This window comes from Falco rusticolus, chromosome 1, assembly GCF_015220075.1.
Source record: "Falco rusticolus isolate bFalRus1 chromosome 1, bFalRus1.pri, whole genome shotgun sequence".
Taxonomy (NCBI): Eukaryota; Metazoa; Chordata; class Aves; order Falconiformes; family Falconidae; genus Falco; species Falco rusticolus.
In genome coordinates, this window is record NC_051187.1 from 103,314,770 (window position 1) to 103,341,441 (window position 26,672).

Genomic DNA, 26,672 nt, shown 5'->3' on the forward strand with positions numbered 1-26,672 from the left:
CTGTTGCACAATGCTTTTGTTTGTGCGTGGAGGGAGATACTTAGAAATTCTAGTCCCTTTGGCTCTCCTGCCTTGTCCAAAATGTCTGTGTGTGCTGCACTTGCAGAAATGCACATATTTTCTGTGCCTGCCCTACTCAGCAAGATGTGCTGCAGTCTGGGGAGTGCTGGGGGAGGTGGAGACTTGGGTTTGCATTGCATCTCTGTTTGTGCCTTGGGCCTCTGAGCTTTTTATGAGTGTTTTGGTGTTTTGGGCAGATACCAGGCTACACTTCTGTCTCCCGTTATGCAGCACAGCTTCTGAAAAAGGCTTGGTATTGAAAAGCATAGAGATAGGTTTTGGGTTTTTTCCACTGTTAATGTTTGCCACTTGCAGGGAAAAAAACAGAAAGGGGAGGGTACTAAACCAAGGAAGGTATGCCACAAAAAATAACTGACACAGATGCAAGAGATGAGTCTCTTGCTTCTGTTCCTGCTGAGTAACTGATGATGAGGCAGTACTTGCTTTCCCAAAATATATCAGGGAAAGAGATATTGGTGCTGTGCTGAGAGATGTTCAACACCCACCACTTTCTGTGAAGCCTGTGAGTCACGGGTACCTATTGCTTTCTGGGCTCTGCTTCTAGCTCCCTTCACTCAATCATAAACCCAAGCCTACTGGCATTTTAAAAATACTAACGTTAGAAATATTTAACCCATTATCATTATGCCTAAATCCCAGCATCTCGTTCCATTGCTTGGGACTTTTCCAGGGAAATCACTGTCGTGGGTAAATGAGGTGATGGTCTCTTCTGTGTTGGTTTTGTTTTGGTGGGTTTTTTAACCCAGTCTGAGTGAAGGAGGTGGCATCTCTTAATCACCTTAGGCTTTTGTGGTACGGTGCAGGTGAATAGCCGCCCAGTATATGGAGGGACGGAGGTGAATTGGTGTATTGGCATTAAGCCTGCAGACAAGCTTGGTTCAGATGTTAAGAGAAGGCTTATGTATCTAGTGCAGGTGTCAAGCTGCACGTGCCAGCATGGCAAAAAGGAGCCTTTTGCCCCTTTGTGCTCTGTGCTGATGGCACAGACCTAGATGTTTTTACTTTGAGATGTTGCCTTTCTCGGTGAATTTTTGTATGTGCGTTTATTTTTTTTTAAGTCTGAATGGTATTTTCATCAGCACTCAGCCCAGATGTAGCTTATTTCTTCCTGCATTTGATGGCTGGTCTGTATGTTTTGAGGAGGGAAGTGGAGATGCTGAGAAATTGTGCAGAGAGTGGGAAGTCCTCCTCCGCTTTTGATTCTTCTTTTAACAACCAAAGAGTGTCTTTCTCCATGTCTGGTGCAAAGCCCACTGATTTTGTGGAAAAGAAGCTGGTGCTTCCAGCGTCTCTAAACCAGGCTGAGACTGCCCACACTGTAATTTAGCTCAACAGTATGGCCTCAGCGGAGTGACTCTGCTGGAAATGTCTGGAGAAAGGTTAGTATCTTCAGTTAAGGATCTTGAGTTAGTATCTTCAGGACAAGGAACTTAGGAGAAAAACGTGTGAAATAACAGTAGAACTGCTCTAAGTCTGCTGAGTTGGTGGTTTTTTTGGTTTGTGTTTTGTTTTGTCTGTGCTCAGGATGTTGGCATAACAGCGATTTGCCAGGGAAGAGATAACTGGGCTGGCTTCTTATTCCAAGCCTCTCTGTGAATTACTGTACAGCTGTTGTGGAAAAGTCCTAAATATAATCATGGAGTTGTTTCCAACCTGCCTCGTGCAAGGTCTGTGCTGCCCCATTACCCACTTTAAAAACTGCCTTGCGGTGTTTGACGTCACCAGCTCAGGCGCCCAGGCAGCTGGGGGAGCAGAGCGGGTCCCCAGGGTGCCTTGCATCTCTGGGGTGCCTGGCCTGGCTGCTTCTCCTGCTGAAGGCATGGAGGGGCAGCACCGTGGGCTTTGTAGGTCATGCAGGAAACACTGGCAACAGTGCCCTGGTTTCTCACCTCGTGTTGGAGGAGGTTATTTGTAAACCAAGGCATCCGCAGAGCAGCATGCCTGCTTTTTTGCTTTTTTCCCTTCCGGTCAAGGCCTGTAAAAGCTGGAAAGAGATTTAGCTGGCTTTAGAGGCAGTATTGCTATCTAAGCTATGTCCTGCTGTGGCCATGCCGGAGGGTTGCAGCAGAAGTGTTGGTGTTTCCCTCGTACTGCTGGGAAGAGGGAGCAAGTCTGAGAGAGCTGCTCCTTCCCTTTGGCAGACTGAGCTGAGGAGAGCATGAGCTTCCTCTCTGCTTGTCTACACAGGTTTCTATCAGGACTAGGTTTTGGAGTTGCAGCCAGGACCACATCACAACCTGTGTCCCTCTTTCACGTGCTCTTTGGGAGAGCTGGCCTCACTGGGTGGTTTGGGGACCTCGAAAGGTTCCAGCCCTTGGAGTTGGCTGGTTTCTGGTGCAGAGCTGTACAGTGGGCACAAAGGAGGCAGATGCAGGTGCTTCACCAATTTAAACAGGAATTGGTCTCATTGCAGCTACAACAGTGTTTCACCGTGCGTCTTCCAGGTATCTGCCTAAATAACCTGTGGGTAACTGTAGGAGTATGTGATGCTGAGGCTTCAGAAGCAATGTTTGGGTGTTGCAGATCGGTACAGAATCATGGTTTATTAGCCTCAGGCATGGAGAAACAGTCTGGTTGTGCTTGCATCCCTTGGGATTGGGGACGTTTCAGTTTGAGCCCCACAGTGGAGAGCTGGATAGAAGTAAAAGGACAGTATATTTGGGAGGCAAACCTGAGACACAAAGATCCTGTGTCCCAGAAACTTCTGTGTCATTACACAGTTCTGATGGGACTAGGCACAGACTTCTTCCCTCACAGGGGTGTTGCAACCCTGGTAAATGCCTCTCTTCTTGGTCTTACAGAGTGATGACCTTAGGAACTTGTCCCTCTCCGGCCACGTGGGCTTCGACAGCCTCCCTGATCAGCTGGTCAACAAGTCAACATCTCAGGGCTTCTGCTTCAATATCCTCTGTGTGGGTAAGTCATCCTGTGTCGCTGGGCCGTCAGCTCGTGCCAAGGGGGAGCACACGTAGCCACAAATTAGCACTTTCTCCTTCCTGCGAAGGCCAAGATCTGAGCCAGTGGGGACCAGAGTGGCAGGGAAGTTTCTTCCCAGAGCTGCTCCAGGGTAAAATTTAGTATCCTTCTTTTCCTTTTCTCTCCCCTGTCCCCTGAGCCAAAACATGGAAATCTCTAGCTGTTAAAATCTACCCTTTGATCTTCCTGTGGCTCCGCTTTCCCCAAGGGCTGCCCATAAGGAAACTGAGCCAACTTGGAAAGTAAATTAATTTTTTAAAAAATGTTAACTTAAATCTGCCTTTTTCTGGATAGGGTACAGAGTTTCTCAATAATTTGCATTCCTTCCCTTCCAGGCTTTGCCTGCCTGTCTCATTATATTCTTAGTTTCTCCAGTTGGAAATTATGCCACTTTTAGTCTCCAAATGATGCACTTGAGAACAAAGCCTGTCACCTGTTCTCTGCTGTATTTACTCTGGGTGCTGCAAGTTAGTTTTATAGCCTGAGTTACTGTGTTACATTTCCCAAATTGTTCAGAGGATGAAATATGGGGAGGTAACTTCTTCCCTTGGCTACAGAGAGATACCTCCTGTCTTGGCACTCTGTGGATACTATGCAATTGGAAATCCATTGCTTGGCCCTGAGGAGCTGTGTGCCAAAAGAGCTTTGACCTATTGGTGGACCTCTTCAAGGTGCCCTCACAATGCAGTTCTGTAAATTGACAAAAACGGTGAGTTTTACTCCTAGTTTGGCAGAGCAGTCTGCAAACATCATCTTTCCATTCATTGTTCATTTAAGCCTGCAAGAAGGAGGAAGTATTGTCCCTTCTAATTAGTTACACTAATTAGCTGGAAAAAGAATCCACAACCCTCTGAATGTGATTTTTCTATAGCAAACAGGATTTATGTCTGCAGTGCAGGGTGAGCAGTCTGAAAAGAAATCTGGCAAACAAACTAGACTCCTCTCTAGCTTTGTATGTTGAAGAAGGAGATAAGAGAATAGTTCTACTTCTGCACACTCCAGCTACCAACTCTCACGTGACTCTCCTAGCAGCACGAATCCTTTTAAAATTCAGCAGGGAACAGCCCGATTAGCAGGCAGCTCTTTGATCAAAATGGCATAAATGAATTGCCTTTTTCTCTTGCAGTAAATATTCCTCCTTAGCATGACTTGATATGTCTCCATTAACATAGCAATTTGGTCCAACTGATTTTTTTTTCTTCCTTGTAAAATGTGGTGAGCAACCATTTTTTGCCCCATACGAGAATTTCACACAAATTGCTGCAGTTGTCCAAGGAACAGACATCCCCCCCTTTAAAAAAAAAATAAAAAAAATCATGTTTTGAGAAAGAACACAAGTAACTTTGGCTTTGTAATGTGATACTTTTAATTGCGGTGTGCGTTGATAAAAGGCTGCAAAGCCCATCTAGCACAGCATGCAGCATCACTGCATTCACATCAGGAGCTCACTAAAACACGTCGCTTCAGAGATTAACAGTCTGTGCCATCAGTTTAGGACTGATCTTTTCATGTGGGTTGAGCTCTATGTGAGCCTAGGTTTTGAGCTATAATGCCATGTATACTTTCTGTCTTCCCCCTTCTTTCGTTTGTTCATTCTTTTTTAAAAGTTTGCTTTATGACCTGCAGCTTCCTAGGCTAGGAATGCTGCTACAAGCATCTCTGCTCGATTATTTTACTGGGCTGCAAGTAATTGCTTACATTCCTGAGCCTAGCGTGAAAACGGTCAGAGTCAGAGCCAGAAAAATGAGCCGTCAGGTATCACAGAACAACAGGCAGTTGCTGAGTAGCAGTGCTTGTTTCTGCGGACAGAAGTATTATATGGACGTCTGAGATCTTCTAAGTTGGGGGGTTGCATATTTTGAGAGATTTTGATGCTAGGAGGGCTGCGTACAGCACAGAGAGATGGTTGAAGGTAATCCCAGATGCAGGCTTTCCCACCTGATTTTTTGCATTGCTTTTTTGTTAATCACTTAAGATTTTGGGGGGGGTTAAGAGGTTGGAATAGGACCCCCTCACAAACCCAACCTGCAAATGCCAGAGCTGCGCACTGCAGACCCAGGAGGTCTGTCCCAAATCCCATCATCTCTCAGCTGGAGCAGCTTGAGGACGTTACCTCAGCACACCCCCTGCTCACAGCATGGCTAGGAGTAGCAGTTTGAGAGTGTAATTGCTAAGCAAACACTTTTGACTTAGAAATGGGATTTAGGCTAATGCTTTCATCCATGCTGTTAATTGCACTGGGGATTAGTGAACCTGTAATAGTTTTAGAAGGTGGTATTTAAGCACTGTGCTATTTAGATTTTTAAAAACTTTTTATGGATTTCTCAGTCTCAGATTTTCATTGACCCCATTGGACTATGGGGTTTTTGTGGCCCTCTTGAAAAAGGAACAGAAACTGAGCTGGAGGGGGAAAAATGCATAAAAACATGTACAGAATCAGATCTCTCCTTGGGTATCAAACTTGTAGTTGAGAGAATTTACATCTTGCTTCTGTAAAGAAAGTTATATCAGAACTAGGACTTAGCCTAAAGTGTTAAAAACAGAATTAGGTATTTCTCAAATAAGGATGGCTTCTTGCTGTCCTGAATACTGATGTTGCTTGCAAGGTGGGGAGGCTGGGGCTCTTCATGCCATCAAGCAGGAGGGAGCCTGCATCACCAGTCAGATCATAGCAATGTAAAAACCACAGGCAACAGCTGAAGACTGCTGGAAGCAAATGCTTTTATGAGAAAGGAATGATTATTTGTGTCTCTTGCATTGCCAGTGTAGCAAGTCCAATAATGGGGTTCTAGCAGCAGCAGGCATTTATGGATCTGTTATGGAAGGAGTCCTTTCCCTTCCCCAAGGAGTGGGGGGCGCTCACTTAGCAGATATCTAAGTAACTTATTAAAACTATCTAGGTTTCCTTTTTAATTTTTTTTAATTTGTTTTTCCCTCTTCCTTCCAATTTAGTACCTTCTCTTCAGAGAGTCTTACAAGCCTCAGCCTGTATTCTCCAATTCCTCTGTTTCCCATGGGAAATGTTAACAGTAGTATTACTGGAAAAGACTGTGTGCCTCTGTGTGCGTGTGAAATAAGCCCCTTTTCGTCCCAAAAATAATGAAAAATCCCTGAGGTCAGTGGTGCTGATGCATCATGTCTGGTGATGCCCCTTTCGGTGTCCTTGCCTGCAATTGTGGTACACCTCCCTTGAATACCCAGCCCTCAAATCTCCCTTGCCATTCCCAGCGCAGCAGCCTAGCTGTTCACCTGTGGGTGATGACTTCACTCTGAGGGCATTTGGTTTATCTTGGTGTCTGTCTGTGTAGCAGCTTTTGTGTAGCAGCGGCCCTTTCCAGATTCACATCCCCAGCGTGTGGTGCTTTGATGGGGTGTGCTGCAGAGACCCAGGCGGTGTGACCTGCAGGGAAAATTAGTCAGAGTCCAGCAGCAGAAGCCAGAGCTGCTGTCACTTCCCAATGTCCACAAAGTCCTTGCTTCAGTCCTGGGGGATTGGTAAAGGTGGGGACTGTCTCAAAAGACATCTGTTCCTGAAGGGATTATATTGCTTAGCCATGTGCACGTAGCTTAATTCCACTGCTGCCCAAGTGGGGTAACTCCTTAGCCTGGTGAACATGCCTGGGAGGAGGAAATGAGAGGGGGAAAAAGCAATCAGACCATACTAACATTGCCTTTGTCTGCTCAGGTGAAACTGGCATCGGCAAGTCAACGTTGATGGACACTCTCTTCAATACCAAGTTTGAAAGTGAACCTGCGACGCACAACGAGCCTGGTGTGAGGTTGAAAGCCAGGAGTTACGAGCTCCAGGAGAGTAATGTCCGTCTGAAGCTGACTATTGTTGACACAGTTGGATTTGGTGATCAGATTAATAAAGATGACAGGTAAATTTATTTCTGTCAGGAGAAGGAATGCTTGTGCTGACGTGCTCTGAGATCTGGAGGGCCCGAGCCTCTGTGGGGAGCAGGTCACTCACTGTGCCTGGTGGTGGTTCCTGATCATGGCACCGCTCACCCCATGAGACAGGTAGAAGTAAGGAGAAACTGAGGTGAAGAATAATCAGATCAACTAGACTGCAGAACTGAAACTGTGTTTCTGCCCTCCTTGGCTCTGTGCAGCTCAGTCCAAGTTCTCTGCTTGCATTGCAACATGTAAATACTGGAAAGCATGAGGTCAAATTGCAATTATGTTGTATCTTTTAGGGACCTGGAACTCAGATCATAGTTCCTGTTCACACCATCCTGTGGTGACGCAAGTTGAGGCAGACTGAAAAGAAACACTATGTCTGCATGGCTGGGTTCAGACAAAATGGCCTTTATTGTTTATACAAACTATTTATGTATCTTAGACAGTGCAGGTGTCAGACCCTGAGAGGTTTTTGTGGCGTCCTTCTTGCTTGCTGTTTGCTGTTGGTGTAGGTGCCCATATGCTGCGGTTCTAAGTTCTGATTCTTCACACCCTGTTTACATACCTGATAATTTGTGGCTGTCTTAAAGGTACACGGTTAAGTCTTTGAAGTCAACTAACTTGTCTGCAGACCCGCTGCAGACCCCAACAATTCCCCCTTTTTGTTTTTTGAACAGCTAGTACCAGGTTTGTCATGTTCTGCAGGGCCCTTGCAAACATGACGGCAACCAAGGCAATAGCAAACACAATACTGCCAATTGAGTGAATGGATGCCAAAAAGGCTGAAATTTTCTCAGATTTTGGTAACATGTTGCTGCAATGGGGTGCCTAAAATCCATGCAGCACATACCATCAAAATCCTCACAGCCATGTTCTTGAGCCAACAACAAAAAGCTAATAGTTGCTCTGTTTTGTATGTAATGGTGGCAAATTTGACTCACATTCTTAACTGCCTAACAAACAAGGTGATTTAACTTTTTAATGCTTTCCCTGCTGTTACTTCGAATAAGAGAAGAACCACGTTCCCATCAGTTGCATAAATCAACTACATCATTACCATGTGTTGATTTATGCAGGTGTCATGGTCCCATCATAGCCTTTCACTACATTAGCATCTACATAAACACAACTATTGACGTTCAAAGTGCAAACAGTATTGACTTCTTTTGGGTTAACATTATACAGAGGTAATCAATTATCGAAAATATCATGACTTTCAGTGAGATTCTTCATTCCCCGCATACATTCACTTTTTTGCAACAATGTCTGCCAGTCCGTTTCAAGGAAGGGCACACCAAACAAGGACTGGTTCAGTAAGGAGGCCACACATTAGTTGTTGGGTTGACTGGCGGCAGCAGCGCTCCCACGATCCGGCACGCTAAGCTCAGGCCGCACACAGCGAGCAGGTATCCATCGCGGACCTTCATCTGTAGAAACACAAGCGTAACCTCTCCCCCAAGTCAACAATTCATCCGGTCCCGACCGATGCCCGGTACGAGGGTCTTCGTGCATACTAAGACACCTTCATGCTTTTGCTGCTTGTCACCAATTGACACAAAATGTCGCACAATGGGAGGCACCGCATGGTCGGCAGAGATTTTCAGAAAGTTCAAAACATAACATGCGTTCTCTAATCGTGCCTCTGGGGTCATTCCCTTTGTTCCCCCCCCTTTTTTTTTTTTTTTTTAAAAAAAAAAGTTAGTGCCACTTTATTAATAGACTCACACCAATTTATACCCCCAGCTAAAAATACACACGCTACACAGGCTTTGTTATTTAAAAAGTAATAGGTTAAAACTACTCGTTCACACACTTCCATCTCCCCTATGATTGGTCCCGGTGTGGTGCCCACACGCTGCTCCCCCCTTGTGCAGGCATCCTGTTTTTTCTCATCTTTCTGTCCAATTCTCCTGTCTCGCTGCGAATACAGTTTCTCTGTCTCCCTTGGCCTTGCATATGTCCTTCACAACACTTGCAGCTTGTTACAGTTTTGGCCTGCTATTACAACAAAGTGGTCTGGATTGCTCGTAATATATCCGTTGTCTTCCAGCCATTCCACAAATCCCCCTTTTTGTTTTTGAGCGATCCAGACCCCTTTTATTATTCTGTTCATAATTCTCATAAAGCAATTCCACACACAGATCAATATCATTAAAAAGATTACAGTGGCAATTAATACTGTTGTCCTGTGCAGAAACAAATCTTTTAACCATCCAGTAATTCCTAAACTCTGTAGCCAGTCCATTAACCCGTTCTCAGTCTTTATAGCCTGTATATTTTTTCTTAACTCAGCAAGCTGCTTATGAATAATTTGAGTGATCAAGTTCATACAACACTTCCCATAGCGCTGTTCACTATAGGCTACTCTCTACTGTTCATGCTGTTTCCTTATCTTCTAGAGGTGAGATCACATTCCTCCTTTGTTTCTGTCTCATCCTAGTTTCTTCTCATACTCCCTTAAAGTTATTTAACTCTTTGCTGCAGGATCTCAGCTGCACATCGTCAAAGCAAGGCCAAAGCTGCACGTTATCAATGCCAAAACAACCCACTGTCTCTTTTCCGTTGTTCCGTACAATTCTACAATTCCTTTTTTTTTTTTTTTTTTTTGAGGGGTGGTGGTGGGTTTTTTTGTTTGGTTGTTTTGTTTTGTTGGGTTTTTTTTGTTTTAACAGCAAAAGATCAAGCCCCTGCTTTGCTGCTCCTGCTCCTAACTAAGGGTGCGGAGCCAGAGCTGTGAGGGGCACGTGCTGGCTGGAGGGAGGAGAGCTCTGCGCGTCAGACGCTGCCATATGCTCTCGGGCGAGAACAAAAGCTGCTCAGCGGAGGAGCAGGTGCTGAGAGCAGGGATGCTCGGCAGCTTGTTACCGCCGGGTCGCTTTGTATTTGCTTCATTCGGCAGACAAGAGGAGCCAGCAGTACTGGTGGTGAAGCTCCTCCAGATTCCCTATCGGGCAGTTGGAGAGGGGGCACTCGCAGGGCAGAAGGGCTTGGGGAGAGCTTTTGTTCTCCTGCTGTGTCCCGACACATACAGCTGCAGTGGGCGGGATTTTCTCCCAGTTTGAGTCCTTCCAGTCCTTATTTTGCTCTGCTTTTTTATGGCGTTTTCTCAAAAGTGATCTCCCAATGTAAGGCCTTACTGTTTTCTTTGCAACACACCTCTGTCTGAGGTTTTTGGGGTCTCATGGTCAGAGACAGAATTTCTAAAAGCAAAGAAACCAGAGCAGCAGAAACCCACTTGGTGAGATTCCTGAGACCCTCTGTGCCTGCAAAATAACAAAGAGCGCCCGGTGCTGTCTGCTGGGTGGCTGCTGCTGGCAGCCCTCACACAGCACTGGCTGTCTCTTGCTATAGTTCTCAGCGGGTAAATTGAGCAGGAGTCCGCTCCGCTTCACCAAGCGTTTGGAGCAGCTGCTCAAGGAGCTGCACTGGCATCGGGAGCAGAGGGGCCAGACCGGAGCCTTGCTGGCTGCCTGTCGGAAGGGTGTTTCAGGAGGACCTGACAACTCCTGATGGTCTGTTTATTTCTCAGATTGGAGAGGCTTTTGAGGGAGGGTATTGAGCTCTCAATTCATAGCAGTGTTAAGGCAGTGTTGTCTTGGTGCCTTGCTCTCAGTGCCCTCCTTCGAAATCTTCCTTGGGCTGCAGGTCCTGCGGCTGCCCTTGGTGGAGGGGGGAACAAACTGAGCAGTTTCCTTTCCAGAAGCACAATTGGTTAGTCGGATCAGGGCACATTACACTGCACCAGCTTGTTTTTCCTCCAACAAAATGGTCCCCTCAAAGGACACAAACAGTGCAGTTGTCTCTTGAGCTTTGCTCACAGGCTTCAATCCTGAAAAGTTCCTTTTATCCCCTTGTGAATCTCCCTTCCCTCGTTTAAGAGCACAAACAAGCTTTTGGACAAGCTAGGGTAGGTGGGAGCTTCATGTTTAAATTATCCTGTATTGGATGATTCTTGGTGACACTGGCAGAGCAGCAGCTCAGACTTTAATTGGAGAGACTGCAAAATACTTTATTTTCAGGGTAGCAGTCTTGTGTGGTTTCCATGCCCCTAAAGTCTGGGGTCTCTGCTACTTTGTCTTGCTAATGTGTCCGTGGTACTCGCCCTGTGCACCGAGTGGAAACACACGCTTGCTGAGGAGGGACTGTAGGTTGGGCAGGGAGGGTCCTACCAGCAGCACTTGTCTTGTAATGTACACAGCACCCGTGAAGCTTCCTGAGCGTTGATCAGTGACCCGTGTTGTCCCAGCAGTGAATGCTGTTTTCTCTGTGCCCTGTTTTCTCTCTCTAGCTACAAGCCTATCGTAGAATATATCGATGCGCAGTTTGAAGCTTACTTGCAAGAAGAGCTGAAGATCAAACGATCCCTGTTCAATTACCACGACACCAGAATTCACGCCTGCCTGTATTTCATTGCGCCCACTGGACACTCATTGAAGTCCCTAGACTTGGTCACCATGAAGAAGCTCGACAGTAAGGTACTTACTGCTCGTGTTGAGACCCTCGCATGGCCCTACTAGTGTTTTTATGATCTTGCCACAGGCTTAGTTAAACCTGCTCTGAAAAACCCTGGTTTTGGCGGCAGGGAGTTGCAGAGGTGCCGTGTGAAATCTTTACCTTGGGCTGGCTGCGAGAGTGGGTCATTGTTCATTGATTCATATGTTGCAGGGATTTATTAAGAGTTTGGGCTCCAACCCTCTTCCACTCCCATCTCGAGGTGGGAAACTTGGCCGTTTGCTCCCCAGCTGTGCTATAAGGTTAGCGATCTGGGGGCAGGAAACTGTATTTATCAGGGTGCATTAGGAGGCCGCTGTTCTTTTTGCTTTCCTGCGTTAATTCAGCCAAGTTTAGTGACAGGTTTGTTCACAACTGAAAGATCAGCTGGCTGTTGAAAGAGAACAGTGAGTTTTCCTCCTTAAATGAGTTGTTTTTTTTAAAAAAAGAGGTTGAAATTGAACTCTGGTTGTTCTAGTACTCAGCGACATAGTTGCCATCTCTATTTCACTTTGTCCAAGAAATTAATTAGGCTCTTGTACAAAACCTGGTTTGGTGTGTATGAGATGAGAAGTACATCTAAAACACTTTAGGTCATCTTCCTAATCAATGGTAAACAAATCAAAATGCTGTGTCTGTGTGCTCTGACTGCATCCAGCTAGATACAAACAGTGATTTGATCTTCTATGGCAAATGTAGTGTTGTTCTAACTGTAATCTGATAAACAAGAAGAATCTGAATAAATGTTACTCAGCACATACTTTTTCAGTTACCCTCACAACTAGCAAGAATGAGAACCAAGCTTGGTTTAAACCATGGTGTTTTTTACTAGATACTTGGAAGAAGATTTAATCTTTTTTCTTCTAGGGAAGTTAGCTGAGGTACAAATGTAGAACCTGAGTATTTAAACTGAGCTTTCTCTGTGCTTTTTTTACATCATGATTAAGCAATTTAAGTCAGTCCACCTTGCACCTTTGGCTGAGTGAATCCTGATTCTGCAGAAGATAAATGATGGCAACGATTCTTTATTTCCTAGAGTGGCCTCTTGATTGGGTTTTATGCAGTGATGCAGAAGGGTCCCTGCCCTATTCAACTTAAAATAGGGTTATGGAGATTAACCCAAAGTGAGCTAATTGGCATTCACGTTCTATCTTTTGGCAAAGGGGGATTTAATAACTCCAGGCCATCTTCCGAACAGAATTAAATGATGTAATATAAGAGGATTTTCAAGTGCTGTAGTTAAAATCCCTTCATATAGGTCAATATCAACGTCTTCCTCACTACGGTGTCTGTCTGCTGATGCAGGGAAAAGCAAATCCTGCAAGATCAAAAGCAGAAGTTGCCCATCTGGAGGGAGTGGAAAGGGAAAGAAAGCAGGATTCCTTGTCCTAATGCATTCTTGCTTTCTCCCAGCAAAGCAGATGCCTGTGTGGTGCTTGCTATGTGTTGATCCCTTCAGCCACGCTGAGGGACTTTGCTGTCTCCCCTTGGCTCGTTGATGGTGTTGCTGTTTGCCATCCTGCTGCCTGTGTTGCAAACAGCCTGTCTAGGGAAGAGAGTCAGTAACTTACCTTCCATTTCTGTGTTAACCCCATCATGCGGTTCTCTAGGATGATGATTGTAGAGCTCTGCAGGGAGAAATCAATCAGAGTCCTGCAGTTCAGCGGTGTGTGGGAGCATGTGAGGGCATGCAGGTGGAGGAAGCGTGCCTCGGTGTTACTGCCAGCCCCCACCCTGCAGGTCGTGTCACTGGGTATGGACCATCTGCTTCCACCTCCAGTGGGGTAACAGCAGTGCTGCTGCCCACCCAGGTGTCCCCAGTTAACAACACCGCAGCAAATGCCCACGAGGGGCTGTTGTTTTGAGTGTCTCTCTTGTAGGAGTCCAGCCTGCTGCAGTGTGTAGAAGTGTCTAGATGGTGATTTCCTTTTTTTTTTCTTTTTTTTTTTTTCTTTTGGAACAGCTTGTAATAATCTGTGACAGCATTTCCTGTCCAGCCAATTCGGATGAGGAGAGGAATACAACAGGACAGGAAATAACATGTTGCCAAATTGCATTTGACTTCTTTTTAAGGCCATCACCACTGCTGCCTGAAAATCCTGTGTAAGGCAGTGGTGCTATCTGAGCAGCCCCGGGGAAGGTCTCCTGCTGTGGGTGCTGTGGCCTGTGGCATTTACAGGGCCATTGCTGCAGGATGCATGCTGCTCTCCTGGTGATGCAACATGTGCGGTCCTGTACGTAGAGGTGCTATCTTTGTCTTGCAGGTGAACATCATCCCCATCATTGCCAAGGCTGACACCATTGCAAAAAACGAGTTGCACAAGTTCAAGAGTAAAATCATGAGTGAGCTGGTCAGCAACGGTGTCCAGATCTACCAGTTCCCAACGGATGAAGAGACGGTGGCTGAGATAAATGCCACGATGAGTGTATGTTTTTTGGGGGGAGGGTTTGCTTGCCTTGGTTTGCGTGGGCCCATCCTTGATGGTAGGGCCTATTGTACCATGTTTCTTCTGGCTTTAAAGCTCCAGTCTAAGCACAGATATCAGGCTGGCCAGAAGGCTTTTGGAGCTGGAGGTACCTGTCACACATGGGCTGCTTGGCCTTCAGTGTGCTCCATTGTCTGACAAACGATTCTCCTCTGAGCGTTTTTTTCATATCCTTCCCCTATCGCGGTATTCCCATCTCAGGAAAGGAAGAGGATGGGAGGCAGGGCCCCGAATCAGTCAGGGCAAAGGGCTGGGGTTTGGGTTTCCTGTCCCAAACCACCACTTGGTGCTTGGTGGGGGGTGATTCACGTCTGCCTTTGTTTCGCTTTCCGGTGAGAGCAGGGGCACAGTCAGTGATGTTCCAGCTCTCGGCAGGGCCGGTGGCCATCAGCGGCCCGGGCTCTGGCTTTCATCTCCTTCCCCTTCCTCTAATGATAGGGGTGGGATCTGAGTGCAAACAGGGCTGGGGTAGAACAAACCTTTTAGTGGGGTTTACAGAGGGAAACAGTTGTTTCTCATGGGCCTGACTTGGAGTGCAAGGAGAAGAGCCTGATGCTCAGTGAGGTGCATCACAGCAGTGCCGACAGAGCCCTTGGGTGGCTTTAGCAGGGGCACATAACGCCCAAGAGGATGTGTCAACCCCAAAGCAAGCGTACTCAAAAGCAAGTGCAAGGACGAGGCTGAGTTACCAGTTTTTACAGGGAACGGAGGCATTGAGATTAAGCCATTTCCTTGCAACTTGAAGGCTTTTGTGAGATTCCCCGCACAACTGCTTGTAGATGGGCAATTGTCGCATCGAGCTGGATATCAGACCCTCTCCAAACATCTGTATTGCCTCTTTTCCCTGTCTATGTTTTGTTCTCAGCAGGCATAAGCTGGGACAGAGAAGGATGTGGCTTGTGTTTTGCCTTCCTCTGGTGCAGCCTGGCTGCTGGGAAACTCCTTTGCCAGTTAATCATGTCTCCTCTGCCACCTGGCTTCTTCCTCTCCCACCCAGTCTGTGACCACAGCTTGGCCAACATGGCACCCACTCCCAGAGCTTGTGGCCAGTCCTTTTGGGTGCCGTTAAGGCAGGAATAGCACCACGGGGGTGAGCTGGCAGCAGCAGCGAGTTCACTTCTGGCAGCAGCAGCCACACTTCTGGGAGTAGATCCCAGACTGTTGCCACCACACCCTTGGAGAGACTGGGACGGAGCAGAGCTTGGTGACTCAGACGTGTCAGCCCAGGGCTGGGTCAACTCCGCTCTTCCCCTTGCTCACAGCTTTGCCCTTTTTAAGAGGAAGCATTAGCGGTTATTTCTAGCAGCAGAAACCCCCTGAATTTTTCGCCTACCTTCCTTGGGAGGATGTACTTTCTTTTCTTTTCTTTTCTTATTGTTTAACAGTTCTTTTTTTCTCAGTGTTCAAATTCATTTCCAGTTTGTAAGACTACTTCTGTGCTTAAGGTAGTTGTGCTTTGTAATTACATGAAAAATATGTATATGTACATCTCTTGCCTTTTTAGGACTTCAGAATTTTGGACTTTAAGTCTGAGCAGGTTTCTCATCCAGATTGTCCTGTTGCTCTTTCTAAAACACCAGATGAATTGCAAAGGCATTTAAGCGATTGAAATGTAGCACAGCTGGCACAGTAAATGTCTTTCTTCAGAAACAATCCCTGGCAAGGCAACAAAGGAAATCCCTAACCTAATTGTCCCTTTCCTTTTCTAGGTCCACCTTCCTTTTGCTGTAGTTGGCAGCACTGAAGAAGTGAAGATTGGGAATAAGATGGCAAAAGCCAGGCAGTACCCCTGGGGTGTTGTGCAGGGTATGTTACCAAAAGCACAAAGAAGATCTTGTCATCCTGTCTTGTTCTGATGAAAGATGCATTCATCTCTGGATCGTCCTTATTAAAATCTGTCTCGAAAAAGCAAGATCACAGCTCTTAAGATTTCTCCTTAAAATCAGGGCTTTGCAGCCTAGATCCATGGAGGGGATTTGCCAGTGGGGTGACGACTGCTGGCTTTTGAGAGAGCAGGGTAGCATTACTAGGGGATGCTAAATAACTAGCTTGAGAAATGAAAACCTGCCGTTTTCTGTTCCTTAATGCTTTTCTGCCAGCAAAAAAGCATGAGCAATGGGGAAGGCTTAGGCAGCTGAGTGGTTCAATTTGGACCTTGCATGCAAGCCTGAATGCAAATGTGTAGCTGGGGGATTATCCAGGGAGGTCAGCAGGTGCTCTGGCCTCTCAGCTTGAAGTGGGAGCAGAACTAATTCAGCACTGACTGCTTGGTACTTCTTGTCCTGGTATCCTAAACAGTGGACATGCAGCTTAAGTGTGCAGTCCCCCATAAAGTCAACGAGAGAAGCTCCTTTCTGTTGCAGAGCGGAGTCTGGCTAGGGCTGTGCTTGCAGCCCAGGCTGTACTGAAGCTGCCAAAGGCAGGGCTGGTACTTGCTTTCCCAACCAGCGCTGAGAAGTACAGAGTTGAGATGGTGGTGGTCTGCTTGTGGCTTCAGCTGTGTATCCAGTTGGAGAATGGTCCAGCAAGCTGCAGGGGAACATTCACAGGACAATTTTAAGAAACTCACAAGTTTTTCTCAATAATACCATCTGACCCTTGAAGCAGCTTCAGATTACTGTCCTCAGCTGTGTATACCGCAGGATAATGCTGGGAATAACTCACAATTGGGAAAGGAGTTTGTATGTTTGGGAAGTCTTGGACTTGACACGTATCCTGCTGGGTTCTTGCTGTTCCCAGGAAACTATGAGCAGCTAGTCAAGGAGATTTAGTTGGATACCAGAGAGACTTTGAAAATCCGGCTCTGAACTGCCCCTTTCCAGAGACAGCTGCTCTGCTCTGAAGGATGTGGGTCCCTGGAGGCACGCTGCAGGGAGAGTTGTCTGTTAACAGCACAGGTGCCTGCTGCTTGCTGTTGCATCCTAAAGAGAGAACTTCTACCCGTTGTCTTTAAGCACAGCCAAAGTGTTTGCCCGCGCGGAAGCGTGCAGCCCTCTGGCCATGGGCCCTTCGCCGGCTGAACAGCTTGCTCGCCCAGAGGCTGACGGTGCCACACCAGACCCCGCTCGGAATAGAAGTTGCTGTGGGAAGGCACGTTATACTGTGTGTGCTGCCTCCCTTCAGTGGCAGGAGCAGGGTGTTTAGGGCTCTGTCGTAAGGGTAGCTGGCATGGGAAGGGTGCAGCGTCTCTGGTGGGGTCTTCTCATAACCTTTCCTTTCACCACTGCTGCAAACTGAGACTTTGTTGCCTACCTGGGCTCCTGTGGGTGACTTGGATTTAAAGTGATAAGTGAAATCCTGCGAGCAAATGGATCGTCACCTTGCTGGTGCAGAAATGCATGGAGAGGCGGGAGGTATGTGACAGCAGGGCAGCACAGAGGTCTTGCAAATCCAGTGAAAGGCCTTGAACTGGTGCCTGTGTGTTGGTGTGGGATGGTTTCACCCCCAGTTCAGCAAGGTGTTTTGGTGCAGGCTGACGTGGCGTTCTGCTCGTGTGCCTGAAGAACTCTTGGGCTTGCTAGACCACGGCCCAGGTCTGGGGAAAGAGGGGACCTGGTGCCTGGGTTTAACATTCTCCCGGTGGATGGTCTGTCTTTGTTGCAGTTGAAAATGAAAATCATTGTGACTTTGTGAAGCTGCGTGAGATGCTGATCCGAGTGAACATGGAGGACTTGAGAGAGCAGACGCACACCCGACACTACGAGCTGTATCGGCGCTGCAAACTGGAAGAGATGGGATTCAAGGACACAGATCCAGACAGCAAGCCTTTCAGGTAGGACAGCGTAACTTGGGCCTTGTACAAACAGAGGTTGGAGGTTTGGGGGCTGCTGATGTTTGCAGAAACCAGGGAGGGAGTAGCTGTGGTCACTTAGAGCAGCTGAGGGCTAAAGTGTGGCTGAGGAGGAAAACCTTTGCAGTGCAGCCTTGCCCTCAGGGCATGGGATGTGTGCAGGAGAAGCACAGGAAGAGCCTGGGTGGCTGAGAAAGCCAATTCTTGCCTTAACATTTTGAAAATGTCTGCAACCCTGCAGCAGGGCCCTGCAGGCTTTCTAGAGCCTGTAAATGTCACCAGGGTGCTTGAAGGTGATGTGTTTTGAGGGCTGAACATGACCCATTTCAGATCAACCTGGAAGGATTAGGAGGAAGAGGCGCATGTCCGTGGATCTCTCTGCACCCTGTTTCTGAAGTTCTGTCTGTATTCTTCGTGCCCTTCTCTAAGCACCCCTTGCTCTGCCGTGTCAGATATAAGCTGCTGGCTCGTATCACCCACAAGTGTGTGCCTTTCAGTCTGTCTCCTACCTGTCACTTGCCAGCCAGTACTAAAAAGCGTTGAAAGAATTGTTTTCGAAATGCTCTTCCTGTCACAGTGCGGAGAGCAGTTCTCCACTGGACTCTTCAAAGTGATTTAGCTGTCCACATTTGAAACTGCCCGTTGCTCTGCGTGGCTGAGAGGCTGCTGTAATGCAGAGCCTGCAGTGAGGATCACTACTGTCTCCTGGTATCTTCGTGTTCTCAGCACCATGGAAGGGGGCATGCCTTTGTAAGGTGTGGTGAGAGTGTTGGTGGTAGTATGCAGTCAGGGCTTGTAGGCATGTCTGCCTGGGAACAGTTAACAGCAGTTAACTTTGTATTGTAGGCTTGTCATTTTTTCAGGCTGGGACAATCTCATTTTGGAGTTTGGAAGCTGTTGGTGGTTGGTTTTTTTCAAAATTATTTTACCCCTTCCACCCTTGCTCTTGCTTTCCTAAAACCTATGAACTGTCCAGTCTTACGTGAAGCTTGTGCTCATCTTCCTACTGGCAATACCATGAGTCTTGAGTGAATCTTTTGGATAGTGAGTTTGTTAATCACTTCAGAAACTCCTCCTGACACTTTTTGCCCTTGGAGGAGGGCAGGTTTTGAAATGTTCAGATGATAGATTAGTGCCCTCTTTCCTCCACTGCCGACGCAACTGTGTTTTGCAGGCAGCTTGCTCTGCTGCAGGTCAGGACTGCAGGCAATTGCTGTGCTTGAAAAGTGCAGCTGTGACAGTGCTGAGACAAAGGTGAATCATGTGTTGAGGTATAACTGGTTACCAAAGGGGAATTCCTGGGATAAATGTTCTTGTTGACCCTCCTAGGGTTTGTCACAGCTGGTCCAAGGTGCACTATGAAGAGTTGCCAAGGGCTAATGCTTGAGGTTTGGTTTATTCCTAAATGCACAGTTTATGCTGTCAGACAGCTTTATTGGTCTGAAGCCCAAGTCATTAGCCAGGGACAACAGCTGTGTGGGAATTTGGGAGGGAGTGTTTGTTTTCTCCTTGCATTTCCTGTTTCCCATTCCTCCCCAACTTTTCCCCAATAATTGCACCCACTGCCTTAGCAGCGTCCCACGCTCCTCTGTGCCCCAGGCGAAGGCAGTCAGAAGTAAACGTGCATCGATGTGGGTTTACCCCCATAACATATGTGCACATTGGGAATTGGCATACCAGTCCCTGAGAGGGCAGCCCTGCAGCTGGCTTGCATGGATAACCATGGACATGGTTCATCCCAGCTCCTCAACAGGGGAAAGCCAGGCGTGGTCCAGAGCAGAATGCAGAGTTGGGAGCCTTGTGTTCATGTTTCTAGAAAACAGCGCTCGGTGGTAAGCTGAGCAAGGTCTGTGCTACAACATGGAGTTTGCATCAGTTCAGGGTTTGATTTGTGACTCGCTGAGCTTATGCAGCTGCATCTCTTCTGCAGCGCAGAAACTCTGCTGGAATCAGTCAAACCCAGTTCTGTTACTAAGCCCAAGCGTGAAGCTTTGTTGGATTTCCTATCTGGAGAGCAATGGTTTAAGATGGGCTCAGCCCTTCCTTTTGAGGAATCTGAGGAATTTCCATTGCTTCCTGTATATGAGGCCTCTTTTGACCAAGCTATAAGAAGAAAGGAAATGAAAATGTACAGAATTTCTCCATCGGTTACATGCTAGTTCAGAACAGTTCGCTCTGGGTGCCTCCTCCCTCTGATAAACAAAAAAACCCCATGATCCCGAGCTGTTTAGCCAAGGCTGATATATATCTGAAATGAGGAAAACGGCAGGTTCTTCCTTCTGAGACCAGGCATCAAAAGCATGCCTTTCCCCCGGGTCTGGGCCCTGGGAGCTGCAGGGACCGACACTTCAGCCAGTTTACATCAGCCAGGAGCAGGGAGCCTTTTGTAACCCTTGGGGTCAACAGGGCAGAAGACCCCAGCAAACCGTTGGTGCTGTGTAGGCGCTTGTGGGAATGTGAAAAAGGGAGGCTGGTGGTGTTCATGAGCCCCATCGTGCTGGCAGAACCCCCGCTGCTTGTCCAAGCTGCATGAGGTGAGGAGGGAGCACCCATGCCCCTGTAGGCATCTGCTCGGTGAAATGGGGACCCTTCTGCTGTCCTGCGTCTGTTGTGGGCTGGTTTCTCTGCTGCTCTAGTTAATTTTCTGAAACCACTTTTGAAAAAAGAATATTATTTGCAAGGGCATCATTCAGTGTGTGGGTGTGTGTTGGGGAATCAAGTTACTCTGGTAATCTAGGTTCATATGTTTATATACTTAAAAGGTGAATTCCCTTGTCATCTTTGTCTGTGAGAAGCTGCAGGGATCCCAGCTGGTTTGGACTGTTACTCCTTAGGGCTGTAAGTGGGTTTTTCATATGCAGGCTGGAGTTGCCAGGCCAGTTTCTCAGAGAAATTTCCTTCTGTAGAAGTCGGAGTCGTTTCAGTAGAGAATTAAATTGGCTGGCTTTAGGTTAGTGGTACGTTTTTTAAGCTTGAAGCTGGGATTAGCATTGAATCTGGGAGAATTTAACAGCAAGCCCCTGCTGCCCTCACTTCTGCCAGCTTTCTTCTGCTAGCCTATCACCTGGCGTTGTGTTTTTGGAAACAAGCTTTGCAATTAATTGTTTGCAATACTGGATATGAATAGCAGCATGCAGAGTTTTCCATTTCAGTCTGTAAGGCTCTGCTGCTCCCTAGTATAGTGTGTCACTAATTGCAGATTCAATTTTTGCTCGCTGAGCAGTGAAGGCTAATCTGCCTTCAGGGTTTTCCTAGGCTCTAGCCAGACCCTTCAGAAGGGTTTATGAATTTAAGTTTCAGTGTCCAAAGTCAGAGGATTAAATTCAAGACTGCGTTTTAGGGTGGCTTTGATTGGAGTCTCCTCATCTCTTATCTGCTGTGCCTCGTTTGGCTCTTGATTTAGTTAAGAATCCAACAATGCCTCTTGCCCTGTTCTCCCATGAAAAGATTTTTGTCATTTTTTAGAATCAGCATTTTTGCTTCAGTATGTGGGAAGCTGGTGTGGTCAGCTGGAATCGTGTGATTCTTCCAGGGCGGCCAGTGCTGTGCAAGAGCAGCTCTGGGCATCCTGTCTGTGGAGTATTTTAGGAGGCAGCTGAAGTGCCCAGCAATTAGCTGTGTTAAACCTAAGTGTTGGGTTAAATCTGTCAGGTTTTGTTTCCCAGTTCAACACCCACAGCCCCTCAAAAAACCCAACAACCTAAACAACAAAAGCAAGCAACAAAAAAGCCACCAAAACCCCACCACGTGCCAGGAAAGGCAAAAGCTTGGCTTTAATGGGATTAAGATGTTCCACTAGCCCAGTGGTTAATGTGTTCCTTAGGTGCATGGATGCAACACATCTGTATGATATCAGTGGAGTTTTTGTTGAAAAAAATGCATTTTCAGAAAAGCATCTTGGGGGAAATAGTTATCATTCCCACACTATCATTATGGCTGGAATATCCAGATCCATTTAAGGAATAAAATGAAGAGGAATTTGGCATCCAGAATTCCTAAGAGGCTCTGAAAATCTCAGAGGTGCATGGACAACGTATTTTTGTGTCCCAAATCTTTGCTGTGGTATCTCAGTGCTGGGGAAATAAAGGAATGACAAGAAGCAGAGGGGGAATAAAGGAATGAAGGAATCCAGTAATGTGGTTATTTGGAGGAGGAACGCTGCTGCTCATTTGCAAAGGCTTAGCCTCCCTTGACAGCTAAAGGAGAGAAATGTCTCCCAAGGTAGCTTTATCTAAATGAAGCCCCTGATCTGAATCCATTAGCAATGAGTAGTGCAAATTAGGTTTGCTCTGTCAGTGTCATGCTTACAAACTACTTAAAGCTAGATCTTGCACTCTGATATGCCCGAGTCTGTTCCACAAATCTTGCACTTGGCATGAAGAGGTTCAGGACAAAAGGTGGGAGAACCGAGGAGGTGTGACTCAAACAGATCACAAGCCATGTGAGCATCAAGGGGTTGCTTATGTAGTGGCTCTTTATTTTCGCGGACGGTCATCCTGCCTGCAAAGTGTTTTACAGGATCCTGAGCGGTGTGCTCGTGTTTTGCCTTGCCAGTTGGTCTCCCATTGCTGCCACCTAGGTTCGGTGGAGGTGATCGTGCCTTTGTTGCAGTCGGGGACCTCTGACAAAGTTTTGTGAGGAGACGAGGCGGTAAGATCACCAAAGGCTGGAAACTCATGACTGTGCTTGAAACGCAGCTCTGACTGTTTTTGCTGTTTTTAACAGCCTCCAAGAGACTTACGAAGCAAAGAGGAACGAATTCCTGGGTGAGCTCCAGAAGAAGGAGGATGAAATGAGGCAGATGTTTGTCATGCGAGTGAAGGAGAAGGAAGCAGAGTTGAAGGAAGCGGAGAAAGATGTGAGTATATTGTAACACGGAGGACTTCCTGTAAAGATTTAGGCTGGGGCTTTTCCAAAAGAGCCCTTAGAAGGTGAGCATCCAGACTCCAACACCAAGCCTGCAAAGGTGCCTGCTGCGCATAAGCAGTCTCGAGAAGCAGATACGAGCTCAGTTCCCGGTCCTGCTGTGGACGTGTGGTGTGGCCCCATCACACAAGTCCTTTGCCACTTTTCTGTGCCTGTAAAATGGAGCAGGAGTATTCCCCGGATTTGGGCAGCTGAAGGAGGACATATGGAAGAAGTGGGAGGTGCCGCAGCGTGACAGTTAACAGAAATGCCAGCCTTGCTGTGCTGTGGCAGTCCTCTGCTCTCTCACCTTTTCAGTCCCACCCAAAGAAGGGAGTATGTTTGCTGCTCAGAGTAACGTTGATTTGCAGTGGATCTTCAGCCGTGGTGCAGCCAGCGCTGCCCTCGAGCAGGCACACCTTTCTGGAGGCTGTCAGTAAGTCACTAGGGACTTTTGGGAGAGCAGTAGGTCCTGCTCGGCATGGCTGTGACAGAGCTCTTTGGGAGCTGCCCTGCTGTCATTTGCTCCGTGGGTGTGTAGGTCAGCACCGGTTCCTGTGGGACAGAGAGGGTGTAGGTGTCCTGCTAGGGGAGGGAGCTGTTTCTTGGGCCTCACGGAGGGGCGTGTACTTCTGCAGAGGTGCAGAGAAGAGTATTGCCCTGAATGGCCGCGTTGTCTGGCTTAGCACAGGCACGAGAGAGTCTGCTCGGTACACAGCAATGAGGGATGGGAAACATGGGGGTCTGGAAATGTCCAGAGACTTGGCATATTCCTGCAGCGCCTTAAATTCCCACCATCTGTGTGCAAGTGTGTATTAATTGCAGGGCTTTTCTCACGAAGTCAGACGTGCTTGGGACAGGCCAATGACTTGTTGCTAATGTAGTGAGGCCTCGGTGCCAGCAGAACTGCTTCAGGCGTCGTTACCAGTAATCGGGGTGAAACGTTCTTCTCTTCCCATCCAATTCTCGTTGTCTCTGTCCTGGCAGCTTCATGAAAAGTTTGACCATCTAAAGAGGACTCACCAAGAAGAGAAGAAAAAAGTGGAAGACAAAAAGAAGGAACTTGAGGAAGAGCTGAACAGCTTTCAAAAGAAGAAGGCAGCAGCTCAGCTATTACAGTCACAGGCTCAGCAGGCGGGTTCTCAACAAACCAAGAAAGACAAGGACAAGAAAAAGTAAGCGGATGTCACCCACATCCTTTGTAGGGTTTGTTACAGTTTGGGAGGTTGTTTTTTCTTTCTCGCTGCATGTCTGTATTTGCTTTTTCCCATTACCAGACTGGAAACTGGGCTTTTATCAGCCTGATCAAATAAAATATTTTTTTCTAAAGGGTGGGCCAGGGACATGATCTTAATTTTTCTCTAGAAGAGTACCTTCAAGTTTTATGTCGAAGTCTGACTGGTATGGGAGAGCAATCGGATGGTGGAGGTTTGGCCTGTGATCTGTCCAGCAGCATCTGGAACAGCTCTGGGATGTTCTGGAGTCAGGTTTATCTGTCTGAGCCAAATTTGTTAAGGGGGTCTCTACCCGTCCTTTCTTTCATGCAACAGTAGTCTCCAGTTCCCATTCCTTAAGGCTATAGTTGTAAGTAGACATAGATTAGAAACCAAACCCACCATGTTATTTTTACATGGGAAATGCTAGTGCCAAAAGTGAATACTTGGAAGCTTGCTTTGAAGACATGAAGGTTTGGTTTTGTTTTTTTAAATAACAAACTACTATGGTACCGTAATTGCAGGTCAATGGCTTTTGTGGTTGTATCGACTTGACTTAATAAGCTAAGAAACCCATACCTTTTAGTGAAGATAATGGCACTGTTTTCTACTATTTTATATTTGTATGGTAGGAGTGTAATCCTATACCCTCCAGTACTCTGAGCAACTTAGTGGGCACCAAGCCTATCTGTGGGCAGAGCCTGTCCCACAGTTGATATTTGGAGGTGAGGTTTTCCGATGTGCTCAGTTTGGACCTAACTCTGCTTCCATTGAAACTGGAGGAACGTTGCCATTGACTTGGGCTCAGTTAGGTCACTGCAGAGCTCCGCTGAAAACCTTGAGCTCTAAATTGATCCAAATTGACATAATCTCCTTCTGGCAGCCTGTGCTCAGAGATGGCTGGGTTTAGCTTGCTGTTAGTGCAAGAGACCCCTGTATATGACATGATACTGGCTACTTCACTGGGCTTGAAAAACCAGAACACGCGGTCCACGTAGATGGGATATATACAGTGAAGCCAGCTAGACCTTGCAGAGGTGAAGCAGACTGTGCCTGGCTTGTTTGGATAGTGCAGCAAGTCAGGTTACTGTAACACAGGCTGCTCTGAGGCCTCCTGTCCTAATTCTGGTTTTTCCGTACCTAGCAAGGGGATACTTGTGCGAGTCCCTTCTGGGTCACCTGTGATAATGGCACTAGTTGATAACTGCAATCAGGAAAGCTGTATAGATGGTGATGCAGCAGATCTCACTGGAAAATGCTTCTTTAACCCCCACACAAAAATGACGGTTCCACACTTCTCTTAATAGCTGGTAGTGAAGGGGTGCATTCCTTGGCAGACCCTGGCAGAGTAACCTACTCGATTAACACTAAGCTGTCACTGTTGAAAGAACCAAAATGCCAGTAGGAATGTGGTACAGACACTTTCTCTCCCTTGCTAACCTGTGAACTGAAGTCAGGTCTTAGCTGTCTTGCAGCGTGAGCCCACGAGATTCTGTTGTATTGCATATATACTAGTATATTTTTATACTTTGGGAAATTAGGCTGACACTCGCTGCATGTCCCCTGTCCCTACTGCTGGTTTGGTGCCTGTCGTTTGTTGCTTCTGCCCCTGGCTTCCCTGGGGAAGGTGGGGAGGGCCTAGGGCTACTTCCTCAGCTGATGTCAATTGATGTAGCTCCTATGGAGCCTTGCTGCTTTGTGCTGAGAACCTGGCCTTCGGCACCCGCTGAAATACATCGAGTGCTTGCGTGCTGCATGCTCTGCGTGGGTAGAAAATCATTACAGGCGGATCAGTGTCATGCTGAACTTAGAAACAGCGTGTTGGCAGCTAACGTCCAAGCATGCTGAAATACCGTTCTGCAACGACGCCTGTAAACAGGATAGGCTGAAACACTGGTGTTCTCTCATGTGAGAGTGCAGATGTGGTGACCTATTTCCTAAAAAGAATGGAAAATTTTGAGGACTCTTTATCTTATTTCTTAAACAGAGTTGGTAGCTTAATATTTGTAAGAACTCTGCAGTCAGTTTTTTCACCTCTTCGATACGAGACCAGTGCAGTATATTAATATTTGTAAGAACTCTGCAGTCAGTTTTTTCACCTCTTCGATACGAGACCAGTGCAGTATATTAATATTTGTAAGAACTCTGCAGTCAGTTTTTTCACCTCTTCGATACGAGACCAGTGCAGTATGCAATAGTCCGGGACGTTTTGTAACTTCTGGTCATCAGTGTTAGCTACTATTTGCTTCTGTGAAGTTGGCTGGCACATGCACAGTGTTGTGGGTGTGATCCATGGATGTTTCTAGCCACTGTGACAAACACAGTTTCTGCTTTGCTGATGCATTCACAGAAATCCAGTCATGAGGAACATGCACGTGTTTTAGTGTGTCCTTTCAGTGTCGTTCCACACCAGGTGCCGTAACTCCTTTGATTGTTCTTTAGTGTCTGAATTACTAACAGAGGCTTTAAAGGGAAATGCTGATGCTTCTGCCTTGTAGCATACCTTGTTTTTTCTAAAGGCTTTAAGTTTCTCCTTGCACTCTACTGAACAGCTGCAGTTTGTATAGGTAAGGCTTTCCACCTTTCTTTGTGCTGACATGGACTGTGGTGGTTCTTGTGCAGTTGCCAGAGGAAATCCTTGCCATGCACGATCATTGTAGCCTCCCCAGAAAGTCATTCACGGGAATGCTTTTTTTCTCGAGGTGGGATTAGAGTTCTCCAGCTTGGACAGCAGACTTTCCCCTGTGCTGTACAAGCCAGAGGGAAGGTTCAGGGTGAAATCTGCTGCTGGCCTAACTCCATGAGGGAGAGTGTGGCCTGCTTGAT

General features: G+C 47.0%; 1 protein-coding gene across 3 annotated transcripts in view; it reads left to right on the forward strand.

The window, feature by feature from the left end:
• Positions 1-26,672, forward strand: part of SEPTIN11 (septin 11) — a 61,269-nt gene that overhangs the window by 27,025 nt on the left and 7,572 nt on the right. For 2 of the 3 annotated variants that reach the window (XM_037392744.1, XM_037392736.1), the window contains exons 2-9: positions 2,883-2,997; positions 6,743-6,938; positions 11,249-11,435; positions 13,716-13,877; positions 15,647-15,743; positions 17,541-17,709; positions 22,453-22,585; positions 23,620-23,807. In XM_037392744.1, the coding sequence (XP_037248641.1) occupies positions 2,883-2,997; positions 6,743-6,938; positions 11,249-11,435; positions 13,716-13,877; positions 15,647-15,743; positions 17,541-17,709; positions 22,453-22,585; positions 23,620-23,807 (1,247 nt within the window). Of the gene's footprint in view, positions 1-2,882; positions 2,998-6,742; positions 6,939-11,248; positions 11,436-13,715; positions 13,878-15,646; positions 15,744-17,540; positions 17,710-22,452; positions 22,586-23,619; positions 23,808-26,196; positions 26,260-26,672 lie in introns of all 3 variants that reach the window. The other variant, XM_037392725.1, reaches the window with a different exon arrangement.